We start from the raw sequence: 16,228 nt of genomic DNA, 5'->3' as shown, positions 1-16,228 counted from the left end.
ATCCTATTGCAACTGTGTTCTGAGTTTCTGTATTCTGAGTATTTCTGAGAGTATTCCCATGTACTTGTCAAAAGCAATAAATACACATTTAAAAATAATAATAAAAAATAGCAGATCTACAAGCTTGTAGATCTGCTATTTTTGAAAAATCTTGAACATTCATGCTTTGCTTCTGGGGGGTCCCTAGAACAAAATATTTTTAAATGGGTGATTGTCCGCGGCCTCTGGTCTTAATGGGTTAATACAACAAATAGCTATATTCACAGAGGAGAAAGGGGGAAAGAGGAACATCGGCAGCAGTGTGTGACCCTTCATTTCAAGGGGATTTAATATCTATCTCTACTAGTAGTTTCAGGTGGTGCTAGTTGCTCTAGCACCACCTAGAGTCTATCTGTGCACGTCCCTGATTAGGGGGGTACCCCGGGTACCCATTAGGGGGGTAACCCGTTTAGGGGGGTACTCGGGGTACCAGATAGTGATAGGTGCTCCCTCTGGTGTTGTGGCTGTGGATGCCGGGTGTCACTCACTTTAGAGAAGTATTTAGACAGGTATGAGGGCACTTTAACCCCGTCCTCTACCCTGAGCCATCCCAAACTAGCAAAGTGTGTTGAAGTTAGTTGGCTATCAGTTTGTTTTGGGAGGTCTTGAAGCTTAGTTTTGCCTCGCAACCCAGCTTGTAGATCAGCTGTCCCGTATGGCTCTGTACATGACAGTAGATTTAGCTCTGTCAGTATTAGGGGGGATTTCTGTCATGAAGCTACATAGAGGTTCTTAAGTCAAGGATGGTTCGGCTACATCCAGGGGCGTCAATTGGGTATGGCAGGCTATTGCAGCTGCCATACCCTGGCTCCAGGGAAGAAAAAAAAAAGAAGTACTTTTTTGATAATAAATCGGGAAAATCAGGCAAAAATAAGAATTAAATAACATAACCCTAACCTAACCCGAATCCTAACCCTAAAACCGAAATAAAGTAACCAGAAACTGGAAAAAAACGAACCCAACCCGCCCAGAACCGCACAAAAAATTTGCGCGAGCGCGCGTGGGGTGACCTCATGCACGCGCGCTGCGCGCGCGTGCATGAGGCCGCGTGCATGCTGCCATACCTTAGCTTTTGCTGAACTGACGCCACTGGCTACATCATAACAGTGCTCCCAGTAAAGGTTCTTATGTAAAGGATGGTTTGGCTACATCATAACGGTGCTCCCAGTAAAGGTTCTTATGTAAAGGATGGTTCGGCTACATCATAACAGTGCTCCCAGTAAAGGTTCTTATGTAAAGGATGGTTCGGCTACATCATAACAGTGCTCCCAGTAAAGGTTCTTATGTAAAGGATGGTTCGGCTACATCATAATAGTGCTCCCAGTAAAGTCACACATTAAGTGTAAACATTGGTCTTCGGGGATGCCTCTAGTCCAATACAAAATGGCTGCCAGCATGAACACACAGTCATTGGTTCCTCCATGTAAGTTCTGATCCGCCATTGGTGGGTCAGCCTGGTACGGTTTCCATGGAGATGGCCAGTCATGGTTGAGTTGAGGCTCATCACATGATTGTGTGATGAGGGGGGGCGGGGGGTAGAGGGGGGGGGGGGGGGGGGGGGTCCCGGGTCAGGGTGAGACCACCGGGGTCCTGCCGGGGTCATGCATGGTATTAAAGCTGCAGTCAGTGACCAGGTGTTCTGCTTTAAGCAGCAGCTTTAGACCTCTAGACCCTCCTTTCACTCCCATGGCCTTAAAGCTGCCATCTGCAATTAGTCTGATGGTTAAAAAAAACGTTATTTCAACCGGTCTGTACTCTGTTACAGTAGAGCAGTGATTCTCAACCTTTTTTAGATTCATTTTATTTAATTTCAAGGACCCCCAGTTTGATCTGCATGGGGCCACAAAGACCCCCAGTTTGATCTGCATGGGGCCACAAAGACCCCCAGTTTGATCTGCATGGGGCCACAAAGACCCCCATTTGATAAAGACGTGTATCTCTGGGGAACTCAATCTACACTGTAAAACCCTTAGTGTATATTTAACTTTGACAGTTACAGACCCGTAAGGGTCCATGTATAGTGTTTGGAGCAGTGGTGTAAAGTATAACTAAGTACATTTACCCAAGTACTGTACTTATTTCCAATTTTCAATACTTTTACTCCTACTCCATTACATCTCAGAGGCAAATATTGTACTTTTACTCCATTACAATTATTAGAACACGTTAGTCACTAGTTACTTTGTAGATTTTGATTATTATTATGAAACATACATTAACCACTTCAGCCCTATATACATTTCGGGCCATTTGAAAATAGCAGATCTACAAGCTCACAATGCGTTGCATTGTGAGCTTGTAGATCTGCTATTTTCAAATGTTTTTTTTATACATTTCGAACTTGTGAAATGGGGCATTCTGCACAATGAGTACTTTTACTTTTGGAACTTTAAGTATATTTTGATGCCGATACTTTTGTACTTTTACTCAAGTACATTTTGAATTCCGGACTTCTGCCTGTAGTATATCTACATTGCAGTATTGATACTTTTGCTTAAGTAAAACGTGTGAGTACTTTTTCACTGGTTTGAGGTGGTCTCCTGTTCTTCCACTGAGACATTTAGACCCTATATTGAGCTCATCTAAGCCCACTATGTCCCCTGGGGCCAAGCGGAGGGGATTCCCTCTTGTGTGAGCGGTAGAAATGTGACCTATCATGCCAGAGACCCAGGTGACCAGGTTCAAATCCCAGGTATGACATAACAAGACTTTTACCGACTGTGGCTTTATAATAATGCATACGATGGCGTGACTGAATGGAATTGGTAACAGATGTCTTAATACCCCGTTAGGGCTGTGACATTTATCCCATTATATCAATACAAATAAAAGATTATTTATTCTCTTATGTCATTACAAATAAAAGATTATTTATTCTCTTATGTCAATACAAATAAAAGATTATTTATTCCATAATGTCATTACAAATAAAATATTATTTATTCTCTTATGTCAATACAAATAAAAAGATTATTTATTCCATAATGTCAATACAAATAAAAATATTATTTATTCCATAATGTCAATACAAATAAAATATTAATTATTCCATTATGAATTACTGAATTCAATTAAAAACCGATGACTTTAATTCCAGACTGTATCTGACATGCAGGTGGTGGCAGAAGTACTCAGATATTTTTATTTAAAGGGCAAGACCACTTTGGTAGAGGTCTGGGTTGTGTAGTTACCTTGCCATGATGTAACTCCAAAGGTGGACAAAGAATAAAAAAGAATTGCTCTATTTATTAGAAATTGATAATGCAAAATATGCTCCTCATTGACTTACATTGCACGGTGAGACATTCTTTTAGCCTGTAAACGAATACAAACAAAGCTGATTCAGACAATATAGAACATCTCCAAACCCAGTACTGTTTTGTTTTTTTTATTATAAAAGTGTGAACTTCCTGCCATTTTTATTAGGAAGAAATCCTGACTGGATCTGTGGATCCGGATCTTCAAATAGTAAAATCAACAGGAAATTGACATTTTTATAAAAAAAAAGAAAAACAGTAGTGGGTTTGGTGATGTTCTATATTGTCTGAATCAGCTTTGTTTGTTTGTTTGTTTGTGTTCGTTTACAGGCAGCAGCCGCGAGCAGAAAGATCTTTAGTTAATTGAAAAGGGGAGATGGACGCTCAGGTGAAGTGAAAGTACTATTGAGTAATGATTCTTAGTGACTTTTGCCCCAGTGATTCCAGGTGTAAGGATAAAGATTTCCTCTGGTTGAGCCGTTACGGTTGTTTCCAAACAAGCCTGTTGTAATGCATGTTGTTGGAAGGATCTAATCTAGAAGTCATGGTATGTCTGTAGAGGCTGAGCTGCGTGGTGGGGGCCAAAGAGCACCGCGCAGAGCCGCTTACCGCCGTGCACGTATATACGTGCACGGCGGGTTGACCCCCAGGTTGACCCCACTGCTCTGGGGTCAGGACCCTGCTTAACCCTTTCACCTCGGGTTCCTCGTCATCCCGCGGTTGGGTGTTGTGTCTGAGTGGTCGCACGAGGCCAAGACCACCATCTCTATCGAAATGGCAAGAAAAACCCTATAGGTTGATGTGGGTGGGAGATGGACACTGTAACCCTGCGTTTTAACAGCGGGCAACTCCGGGCGATGCCGGGCGATATCGCCCAAAAAGATAAAGAAAATCCATCTTTCATCGCCCCCCCGCCCACTTCGCCCGATCGCCGGCTCTCATAGACTTTCATTATATTTTTGGGCGACGTCGCCCAGAGTTGCCCGCTGTTAAAACGCAGGGTAAGAGTTAGAAAGGGAAAGACAACGTTTACAACTTATGGGCAGTCGTGGAAAAAGTACTCAAATTCTTTACTTAAGTAAAAGTACCAGTACTGCAATATAGAAATACTCTGTTACACGTAAAAGTTCAGATTTCAAAATGTACTTGATTAAAAGTACAAAAGTATTGGCATAAAAATGTACTTAAAGTATCAAAAGTACAAAAATATTTGAAAATAGCAGATCTACAAGCTCACATGAGCTTGTTAGCTTGTAGATCAGCTATTTTCAAATAGCCTAGTTATAAAACAGGGCAGGGAACTGGTTGGAATAACGTGTTCCTTCCACGCGCTACGTCCAACCAGGGAAACTCCCCCCTGTCAGGTGACAAAAAGGTCAGTTGGCTCTCATGCATTGAAGGAGGCTTGAGCTCGGCCCTGGCCTCCCTTGGCTGGTGGGGGGAGTGTAGTGCCCAGGATCACTTAGCAAATTGGCACCGGGTGAAAAAAGGGTTACAAAATCGAGGGCTAAAAATTATTTAAAAAAACAATAAGGCTCCAAACATCCCAAAACAAACTAGTAAGGCTACTTCTTGGCCTCAAACACACAACTCATCTAACCCCTGCTCATATGCTAGGATTGGATGGCTCAGGGTTGAGGACAGAGTACAGTAACTTACAATGGGCCTGGTCTACAAGATACGACACAACATTTTGGGATCCTCCTGTACCTGTCTAAATTTCAAAAACGTAAATGAAGTCCACGATCACAACACCAGAGGCAGCTCCACGGATCATGTTCAACCCAGATTTGGCTCAACAAAGGGAATGAACTCGTTCTCATGCTATGCGACAAAAATGTGGAATGCCCTACCAAAAGGAGTAAAGGAGTGTAAAACCCTACTCACTTTCAAAACTGCCCTAAAGAGACACCTTCAGGAGGCTGCAACTCCAAACTGGCCCCTGTCAAAGTCTTAACCTACCCCATTCTGAGGGGAAACATTCGCCCAAAAATAGCTGATCTACAAGCTCACAAAGCGTCACGTTGTGACGCTTTGTGAGCTTGTAGATCAGCTATTTTTGGCGAAGAGAGTTGGTGTAGACTAAAAAAGAACCCACCAAGTACAGTGCAACTCAGGTCCGTTTTACAAAGTCAAATATGATCAAAGTATTTCTGCGGCACCCCTGGACCTGCGTCACCACGGCACCCTAGGGGGCCACGGGACCCACTTTGAGCAACCCTGAGTCCATGCATGGTGTCACCCACCACCAGAGTATCCCGGGAGGCGGGGCAGAGGGCGGGGGCACGGGGGTGAGACCCGGGGCAAATACAGGTCAACTTGTAGATCTAGCCTTGTGGCTAAGCTGTGTGTTGCCCCAGCTCTGAACCCTGCTATCCCATTAAAAAGGATTTACATCCAATAGTGTAGATGTACTCAAAGCCTGGATTTACTCCCCTCTATTCCCATCATCATCCCCACGCGCACACGCACACACACACACACACACACACACACACACACACACACACACACACACACACACACACACACACACACACACACACACACACACACACACACACACACACACACACACACACACACAGAGAGATTTGTATTACTATACTCGTGAGGACGTCACCGTTCTTGGACAGCGATGTTGTGAATGTTATTTTTAATACATTTTTTTTAATTTTGAACCGTATAAGGTGTACGCCTAAAGCCACAACATAGCAGATCTATTAAGCTCACAACGTGTCGCAACTAGGAAAACATCTATTTCTCATATTCTACTATACTTGTACAGTAATACACACACACACACACACACACACACACACACACACACACACACACACACACACACACACACACACACACACACACACAGACACACAGACACACAGACACACACATAGTTTGTATTACTATTCTTGTGAGGACATAAACGTATAAATGCAGTTTTTTTTAATTCTTTTTTCTCACCCTAACCCTAACGTGTCGTGCAGATCTACAAGCTCACGCGTTCCGCTGCTGCGATGCGCTGTTGTGAGCTTGTAGATCCCGCTGGCGTGCGACTACGTTATAAATCAGGCATGACCCCCCTAACCCCTAAACGTCTAATCCTAACCCCAACCTCAATCTTTCCCTCACAGTAAATCTCACTGTGAATTCTTTGTGTTTCAACCATAAAACAATCATCAAGTCTGTTTCTCAGATTGCACTATAGCCTACTAGTGAGGACTAGGGCCCTCGCAAGTGTAGTAATACAAGTAATAACACACACACACACACACACACACACACACACACACACACACACACACACACACACACACACACACACACACACACACACACACACACACACACACCACAATCCCCCTATAAAGCACGAGCAAGCGATTTTCCTCAATCCTCTCCTCTGACTGAGGGGGGGGTTTGTGGCGGGGGGAGGGGAGGGGTGGCGGATGGGGTGGGGTCGGTGATATGAATGACACATTAAAGGCCCGCCCACATTTTTGCAAAGGGGACGGAGGGAGGGCAGGGATTGGTGGGGACTTTGGATGTGTGGGTGTGTGCGTGTGCGTGTGTGTGTGTGTGTGTGTGTGTGTGTGTGTGTGTGTGTGTGTGTGTGTGTGTGTGTGTGTGTGTGTGTGTGTGTGTGTGTGTGTGTGTGTGTGTGTGAACGACCACAACAACGATGGCTTGTGGCTGAAAGCCCTTTATGGGATATGTGTGTGTGGCAAGCTGTCGCACAAACAAACACACACAAACACACACAAACACAGAGGGAGCATACTCCATGGATAGTGATATTTATTATGCTAATTGGGTGGATGTTTGACTCTGATTGGTCGATTGTGTCTAGAACGGATCATTCCATTCATGCCATTTGTTACAACTGTACAATTTTATTTCACAGAAGAAATGCAATCCTTTCTAAAGATCATGTTTGTCTGTATAATGTCGTGTCACATTATTGATTAAATATTCCTTTATTGAAATATTTTTTCATTCGACAAATAGCAAAAAAAACATTTTGGGAAATACAATGATGAGATTCCATTTAGGAAAATGTTGGAACATTTCAACCAATAATTTCCTTTTGAAAATACTTTTTGAAATATTTTTAGATGTGTGCTCAACGAAAACATCTCCATGAACATGAACTCGGCTCCATGGGGGGCTAATTCAGGGGTGATGCAACTTTGTTGATAGAGAGGGCCACTATATCATTCCAGAGGGACACATTGCATATACTGTACAGAAACCTCTTATCTCCGTGTTTTAACTTTTTTCGTCATTCTATGTCACACAAAGGTAGCAAAAATAGCCTATCTACAAGCTCAAAATGAGCCTATAGTTATAGATCTGCTATGTTTGCAATTTTTTTATTGGAATCCTGAAAAGTTTAATTAGTCAAAGTATTTTAAATGTAATTGTGCTGTTTTACTTTTATTACCTAATACAATATTCAATCAATCAATCAATCAAACCTGTGGGCCGCATTAAGTGAAGTTGGGGGCCGCATGTGGCCCCCGGGCCGCCAGTTGCCCATATATGGGCTTATGGGTAAATACCATTATGATGGTATTTACAGTGGAGTGCCGGGGTCTTCAACGTTTTCAGCCCAAGGACCCCCTAGCTGAGAGAGAGATGAAGCAGGGACCACCTCTATATTGTATAAAATTGTGTTTTAGGTTCAACTTATTTGTTTACGTTTACTGTTCTTTTTTCTCTCTACACCTATACCTCTTTGCCAAAAAATAGCCGATCTACAAGCTCACAACGCCTCGCAGCGCGAGGCGTTGTGAGCTTGTAGATCGGCTATTTTTGGCTAAAGTTCTCCTCAGAAAAGGGATGCTAGGGTTCAAGTGGTTACGGTAAAAAAAAAAAATCATATCACACAAAGATATGGCGGACCCCCTGTAGTTACTCTGAGGATCCCCTAGGGGTCCCGGAGCCCCTGTTGAAGACCCCCGGTGTAGGGGGTGGACATTCATGCTGGTATTTACAGTATAGTGGTGTGTGTGGACCATCATCATCTCCATGTGTCCATGCTGGTATTATACAGTATAAGTCTGGCCTGGCGTCAGCAGTGAGCTCTGGGTCTCATCTCATTATCTGTGTCGTGCTGAGAGGCCTGCATCATGATCTCACTGCTCTGAGACACCCTGCAGAGCGCTAAGACTGTAACCTACCTCAATGTTCTGTTCCATCCACTGGTCAACCTGTTGACCTGCTGTTGCGTGAGGCTGTAGAGGACATCATTAATTAACTCTTTGGTGGCTGAATGGCCGTGCCTGTTGGGTTGGGTTCCGGTGCCTTCAACTATGTCTCTGTTCTCTCATCATCAGGCTGGCACACCTGCAGCACAGTGTTGATTTCGTCGACTAAAACTATGATGATAAATGTTGGTCGACTTCCTTTTTTCACTGACAAAAACTGAACAAAAACGAAATAGAAACTAAGTTATGATGACTAAAAATATTGACAATTTTGTCTACAAATAAAAAGCTAGACTAAAATGTTAGTGAGGGATCTAGTGGAGAACAGATCCAGTAGAACTAAAAGACAATTTTGTGTTTGGTTGCGCTCGGGTGTTGCGCTCTGAAAATAGCAGATCTACAAGCTCACTTGTGAGCTTGTAGATCTGCTACTTTCAGCACGCAACCAAGTGTAAAATCAGCCATTACGACACCATCAAGGCACCGCCAACATGTACATTTTAGTCGACTAAATCAATTGTAGATCTAGTCTAAAACTAGACTAACAGTGAAATATTTCAGATAACTAAATTATGACTGAAACTAAATAGAATTTGATTCAAAAGCCTGCGACAAAATTTGCTGTCAAAATAAACACTACTGCAGCCCCACCTCAAACACCTGCTTTATTCCCGTTCAGTTCTCTCTCTCTGTCTCTCTCACACACACACACACACACACACACACACACACACACACACACACACACACACACACACACACACACACACACACACACACACACACACACACACACACACACACACACACACACACACACACACACACACACACACACACACACACACAGCTGTTTATAGGCTAAACAGACTTTTTATTTTACTTTGTTTTACTTTACTATTTTCTTCTTTCAGTTTGCTTTTAGTTTACTCTAATTTAGAGATTTGTTTTTTAGGTAGGGAGGGGGGGGGGGCTAGCTTCTACGGCCCTCTAGGGGCCCCTGCTTTATGTTTAGTTTGGTCAGCATCTCCAGACCCTTTTGGTTCCTTGGTTTCTTAAACCCTTGAGTTTTGCATCTTTGAGTTTGACTGATTTTGTGCTTTTCAATTCAATTCAATTCAATTCAATTCAATTCAATTTTATTAAAGTGTCAAATCACAACAAGTTGTCTCAAGACACTTTACATGTAGAGAAGAGACCCGACAGTCCCACCCTGAACAAGCAATTTTTGCGACAGTGGCAACGAAAAACTCCCGCTTAACTGGAAGAAACGTCAGGCAGACCCTATAGGCCTTTAGGGTGGCGGCCTTCTGCCTCGACCGTGTCGGTGCTAGAAAATTATTTGAGTTTTGCAATGTGTGGGTAATGAAATAAAAGAGACCCTGCAGTGCATTGATACTGGAACGGGAATAATGGACTGTGACGTCAAAGTCCACGGGCCAATCACTGAACCTTTCTGAGCCTAATTATTCAGAAAACCCCAGACCACAGAAAATCCACTGAATGTTCAAAGTTCAGTTTTTTTGGGGTGTAAATGGGTGTAAAAAAAAACAGAAGAAAAGAAAATTGCAGTTTGATGTCATGAAACCTTTAATGTCATCTGGAAAGTCCACAGTATTTTTGTCCTTTTAGTCAAGTACTCTTTTGAATGCAGGGCTCTTATAATGTAATAGAGTATTTCTTCGTTGTGGTATTGCTATATTTACTGAAGTAATATACAACGGTGGTACTAGTTGATGACAGTAGTAGTTCAGCCATCAGCTGGGTGAAGGTTGACCGACGTTCTTACTGGTACACAGGGTCATGTGACATCACCGTCATGTGACCGTTGTGTGTGTTAACACTGTGTGTGTGTGTGTGTGTGTGTGTGTGTGTGTGTGTGTGTGTGTGTGTGTGTGTGTGTGTGTGTGTGTGTTTTAAACCCACATAGTAGGATTTATAAGTGTACTTGCAGTGGGCAGTGAGCCATTATCCATAGTTTTTACAGTATAACTCTACAGTATGCATTACTGTACGGCCGTGCGCTTGACTGTACACGTTTTTTTCCCTCTCACAGTCGGCTGCTTTTCCCTGAATCCACTGTTAATGGGATCAGAGCCGCGGCTTTGTGATGAAATGCACAATGAGTTGATGCACTTTAACATGAGATATGATGATGATCATGAACACAACGGAACACACAGTGTTCAGTTCAAGTACATCTAAGTACTGTACTTAGAGTACAATTTCAAGGTATTTGTACTTTACTTGAGTATTTCCAATTATCAATCATTTTACTTCTACTCCACTGCATCTCGGATCCAAATATTATACTTTTACTCCACTTCATTTATTTGAACACATTAGTTACTAGTTACTTTGTAGATTTAGTTTATTATTACAAAACATACATTAACCCGTTCAACTCTATATACATTTTGGCCATTTGAAAATAGCCGATCTACAAGCATCAAACCATTTGAAAATAGCCGATCTACAAGCTCACAATGCGTCGCGATGCGACGCATTGTGAGCTTGTAGATCTGCTATTTTCAAATGATTTGTATTTGAAAACGTGTGAAATGGGACATTCTTCAGAATGAGTTCTTTCTACTTTTGGTACTTTAAGTACGTTTTGATACATTGCAGTATTGATACTTTTACTTAAGTAAAAATGTTCAGTACTTTTTCCACTACTGACAGTTTTCAATGAGATGTGATGATGAAGGTGATGAAGGTGATGAAGGTGATGGTCTATAGCAGGCGGTTCTCAAACAGGTTTTTTATACCACCACCCCATTTTATGGGGGAAACGTTTTGGCGACCCCAATCCCCCAATTTCAGGGTGGAAATAAATAGGGATGTAACGATTTATCGTGGATCGATTGAAATCGATTCAAAACTGGTGACAATTTAAATCTATGTAATAAAAAATGGTTGATGCAAACAGCAGAAACATTTAAGAAAATACAGGATCTTTGTAAGATAATTGAAAAAAAATAATAGTTTTCAGTTAGGGTTGTCCGATATTGGCTTTTTTACCGATAACCGATATACCGATATTGTCCAACTCTTAATTACCGATACCGATATCAACCGATACCGATATATGCGGGGATTATTGTGATTAGGGTAAGCTCAAATTTCATATCACACACACCATATACAGTAAAAACTCCTGTAACTTATTTATAAAGCAAAAAAAAAAAAAACATTTTTTTTTTTTTTTCAAAAACCGATACCGATATTTTCCCGATATCAATTTTTATGCTAATATCGGCCGATAATAGCGGGAGGCCGATAAAATCGGACATCCCTATTTTCAGTCATTTGCTACTGTATTGAAAAGAGAAAACACAATATTGTTAAAAAAAAGAGGGAAAAAAAGAGAAGAAAATACTAGCTTTGAGTAAGAGAAATAATAATAAAACATCATTTATCTGGAAACTAATTTTGTGTGCAAATCATGAAAAATCGCATTGTGAACCTAGTGTCGTGATTCGAATCGTATCGTAAGTTGAGTGAAAAGTTGCATGCCTAGAAATAAAGAATTGACCTATATCAAAACAAAAATATACATTGCTGGCCCTTATCTATATGTATTAGAAAATGAAATGACAGCAGTGAGTCCTGCTGACTGACTTGATATTATCTTATCAATGAAATGAATGGAAAATATTGCAGCGCCGCCGCAAAAGACTTTGAAAGTCGGTCAGGATCATATACATTTTTCATGTGTGTGTGTGTGTGTGTGTGTGTGTGTGTGTGTGTGTGTGTGTGTGTGTGTGTGTGTGTGTGTGTGTGTGTGTGTGTGTGTGTGTGTGTGTGTGACCCCGGCGTGGCCTCTCCACCGCAGCAGTGCTGTCACACAGCATACATTAAAGCATCAATTAAACATAATATGTACAAGGACATGCAGAGTTCACCACACACACATACATACATACATCACTATACTGTACATCACATACATACACACACCGCCCCCATCTGCTGCCACTGGCACTGTGTTCACATAGAGACCTCCTATCTCCACTATGTGTTCACGTAGAGACCTCCTATCTCCACTGTGTTCACGTAGAGACCTCCTATCTCCACTGTGTTCACGTAGATACCTCCTATCTCCACTGTGTTCACGTAGAGACCTCGTATCTCCACGTTTCAACGTTACATTGTTTCATACATGAATGCCGTCAACCCAGATTTGTGTCAATGAGGGCCAAATCTGGCCCTTGTTAAATGTGTTCTCCTGCTATGCCGCACAAATGTGGAACGCCCTATCAACAGTCGCAAAGGAGTGTAAATCCCTACTCTCCTTCAAACCCCTCCTGCTCTAAAAGAGCACTTACAGACGGCTGCAATTCGAAAAAGTCCAAGCCTAACTGTTTATATGATGTTTTGCATAGTTTTTTTAATTGATTGAAATTTTTATTAGGCAAAAAGAATGTATAACATCACGGTTACAATTATAAAACGTTTGTCTAGCTGTCGCCTCACCGCTAGAAGGTCCTGGGTTCGATTCCCGCAGGGGACGCTGTGGGCGCTGGGGGCGTGTTCTCTCCTCCGCGTCATCAGTGCCCATACCCTAGGTGGGGTTGGCGAAAGGGCCTACTCTGTGTGGAGTTTGCATGTTCTCCCCGTGTTTCCTAGGGTAGTTAATACCCTCACAAAAACATGCAGTAATCCTGGTCACTATACTGCCTCCCCCTGGCCAGCCGGGGCGCCTGATGGAGGGGAAAGGAACTGGTTGGAATAACGTGTTCCTTCCACGTGCTACGTCCAACCAGGGAAACTCTCCCCTGTCAGGTGACAAGAAGGTCAGTTGGCTCTCATGCATTGAAGGAGGCATGAGCTCGGCCCTGGCCTCCCTAGGTCGGCAGAGGGAAGGTAGTGCCCAGGATTACATAGACGATTGGCACTGGGTGTAAAAAAATAGGGTTACAAAATCTTGGGATAAAAATGTAGATAGAATACATCGTTTGTCTAAAAGGTCGGTCCAAAAAAGTCCTTGCAGACTTGTTTCCGTTGAGGTCCTTGGTATTCATTTCATAGACATATATAGTAGCAATTGTATTGTTGTCTGTCCTCTCAACAGACCTTGTATTGAACTGTACTTTCCTGTGCTTTTTTTTTTGCAAACTGCTAATAAAGTATTCAATCGATCAATCAAAGTCACACTACGGTGTCTCACAAAAGTACCAAAAATAGGCTCCATAGACATGTTATATAGGGCTTGTAGATCGGCCAGTTTTGCTACGTTTGACAAACATTTTAAGTGAATCTGTTGTGGTTGTGGGTTGTATAAACGCTGAACCAATGAAAACATTGGACCCATTGGAACACAGGTACAGGTTTCCACCCAACAGAGGAAATAGACTGTATAACATACAAATATATAATATATATATATCAACATTTTACTGACTGGTTACTTACAGTACCAAAAAACAGCACACTAAACAGTAGGCTACTCTTTTATTTCCCCCATTTTTTTGCAGAATTTGTCCAAATTGTGACACATTGTAAGCTTGTTGATTTCCTATATGTTCGCTACTTTTACGTGACATTGCCATTCAATGAAGTATACAATCTGGCATTAATTTATGGGGAAAAGAAAAAAAAACGATGAAATATGGAGATACAAGGTTTCTGCCGGACGGTGACAATAATGTTTTTCTTCTTACATAAATGAAAACTTTTCACAGATCTCACAAAGGCATGATTCCCATGGTGCCTCCATATAGTGACATCACAGCTATACTGTAATGTGATATATATATATATATATATATATATAGAGCCATGATCAGAGTGTCCCATGGTGATCCATCCAATGAGGTCGTGCAGGGGATTACATCATCGCAGCTCTGTGTTGTGCAATGATTCTATAAGTGTATAAAAGTCGATAGTGAGATGAGATGACATCGCTCACATCTCTCACATGTCAACATAACGACATGCTATACGTTGTGGCAATGACTCAGCACACTCACAGTTATGAGTCACTCATACAGCCATGGCCCCCGCTCACACATTATACAGTATTGTGACGATAATAATGACCCACCAATACAACCAGCCAGTAGTGGTGGAAAAAAAAGGTTCTTTTCAGTGAACGAACGATTTTGTTCACGTTCACGGCAATGATCCGTTCAAATGATTCGTTCAAATGATTCGTTCAAATGATTTGTTCAAATGATTCTTTCATGTCTAGTGAAAAACAACTCAACCGCACCGCTGTCTGTCTGTCGTGGGAACAGCCCCCTCCTGTCCTGTGTAGGACGGGGGGCATGAATTAAAGTGTGAACAGCTTCAGGAAGTGAACAGGTTTGTGTGGTTTGTCTCCGCCTACAGGTGAAGGTGTGGTTCGTAACGTGTTGTGTGGTTTGTCTCCGCCTACAGGTGAAGGTGTGGTTCATAATGCGTTGTGTGGTTTGTCTCCGCCTACAGGTGAAGGTGTGGTTCATAACGCGTCATGTGGTTTGTCTCCGCCTACAGGTGAAGGTGTGGTTCATAACGCGTTGTGTGGTTTGTCTCCCCCTACAGGTGAAGGTGTGGTTCATAATGCGTCGTGTGGTTTGTCTCCCCCTACAGGTGAAGGTGTGGTTCATAATGCGTTGTGTGGTTTGTCTCTGCCTACAGGTGAAGGTGTGGTTCATAACGCGTTGTGTGGTTTGTCTCCCCCTACAGGTGAAGGTGTGGTTCCAGAACCGCCGTACCAAGCAGAAGAAGGACACCACTAAGGACAGCGACAAGCGTAGCTCCTCCTCTTCCTCCTCGGAGTCCCTGGCCACCTGCAACATCCTGCGTCTCCTGGAGCAGGGCCGCCTCCTCTCCGGTCCGGCCCCGCCCATTAACCCCCTCCTGGGACCCCCGCCGTCGCACCACCACGGCGGCCCCTCCCACAACGGCTCCCTGCTGGGGGGCGGCGTCGGTCCCGCCTCCCCCGCCGGCGTCAACGCCGGGACTCCTCCCAGCTCGCTCCCCGGAGGAGGAGGGACGTTCGGGCTGTCGCTGCCGTCGTTGGGGGTCGGGGGCCCGCCCCCCTCGCCGCGGCTGGGCGTCCCGCCGCCGCCCTTCTGCTTCTCCATGCCGCTGCTAGGGGGCGCCCCGCACCACCACCACCACCCGCACCCGCACGAACTGCCGTCCGGCTACGGCTGCGGCTCCTCGGCGTTCGAGCCCTACATGCGGCTGGACAGGAAGGAGTCGGACCTGGGAGGGAAGAAGACCGTTTCCTAGATTCCCCGCGTCGGGGCCCGGGCCGCGGGACGGGGATTCGCGACGGCCGTTTGCAAAAAAAAAATATGTTTCCTGCTCGAGTCTCTCGGCCGAAATGGCCGTTTAACGCTCTGAGATAAAGGAATAGACCGCGGATGGATAACGACGACTAAATGACCCCAAACCCCCCCGAAAAAAGAAAATCAGGTGATCTCGCCCTATAGCGCCATCTTGTGTCACCGCACGGGATCGCTCCAGATGTTGACACGTTAGTGGCAACAGGAAGTGAAGGGGGCGGGGTTTGATGAGGTCACTGTCTCTCGCATACGAGGGGGAAAAAAAACGACGTGTTATTTATAAACAAAGACGGCAAACAAAAGAAAGAAAGAAAGAAACGTGAAACAAGGTATTTTGTGTGTGTGTTGTGTGAACTCTCAAAGACTTTAGAGTGACTCTCCACTTCGTCCCGTTGGGTTTGTTTGTGAGTGTGCTGTCCCGTATGGTAGGCTTTTATTTTAC

The 16,228-nt window shown here is 43.5% G+C and overlaps 1 protein-coding gene across 1 annotated transcript in view; it reads left to right on the top strand.

The window, feature by feature from the left end:
• Positions 1–15,730, top strand: part of vax2 (ventral anterior homeobox 2) — a gene marked incomplete at both ends in the record, with an annotated part of 43,836 nt that extends 28,106 nt beyond the window's left edge. The window contains one exon of the mRNA XM_084043247.1: positions 15,179–15,730. Within this exon, the coding sequence (XP_083899373.1) occupies positions 15,179–15,730 (552 nt within the window). The remainder of the gene's footprint in view (positions 1–15,178) is intronic.
• Between the last annotated feature and the right edge of the window lie 498 nt (positions 15,731–16,228).

The sequence above is a fragment of the Gymnoscopelus microlampas genome, assembly GCF_963454915.1.
Source record: "Gymnoscopelus microlampas genome assembly, chromosome: 19".
Classification (NCBI taxonomy): domain Eukaryota; kingdom Metazoa; phylum Chordata; class Actinopteri; order Myctophiformes; family Myctophidae; genus Gymnoscopelus; species Gymnoscopelus microlampas.
Note: the sequence above shows the minus strand (reverse complement) of the source record. Positions and strands in the feature narration are given on the sequence as shown.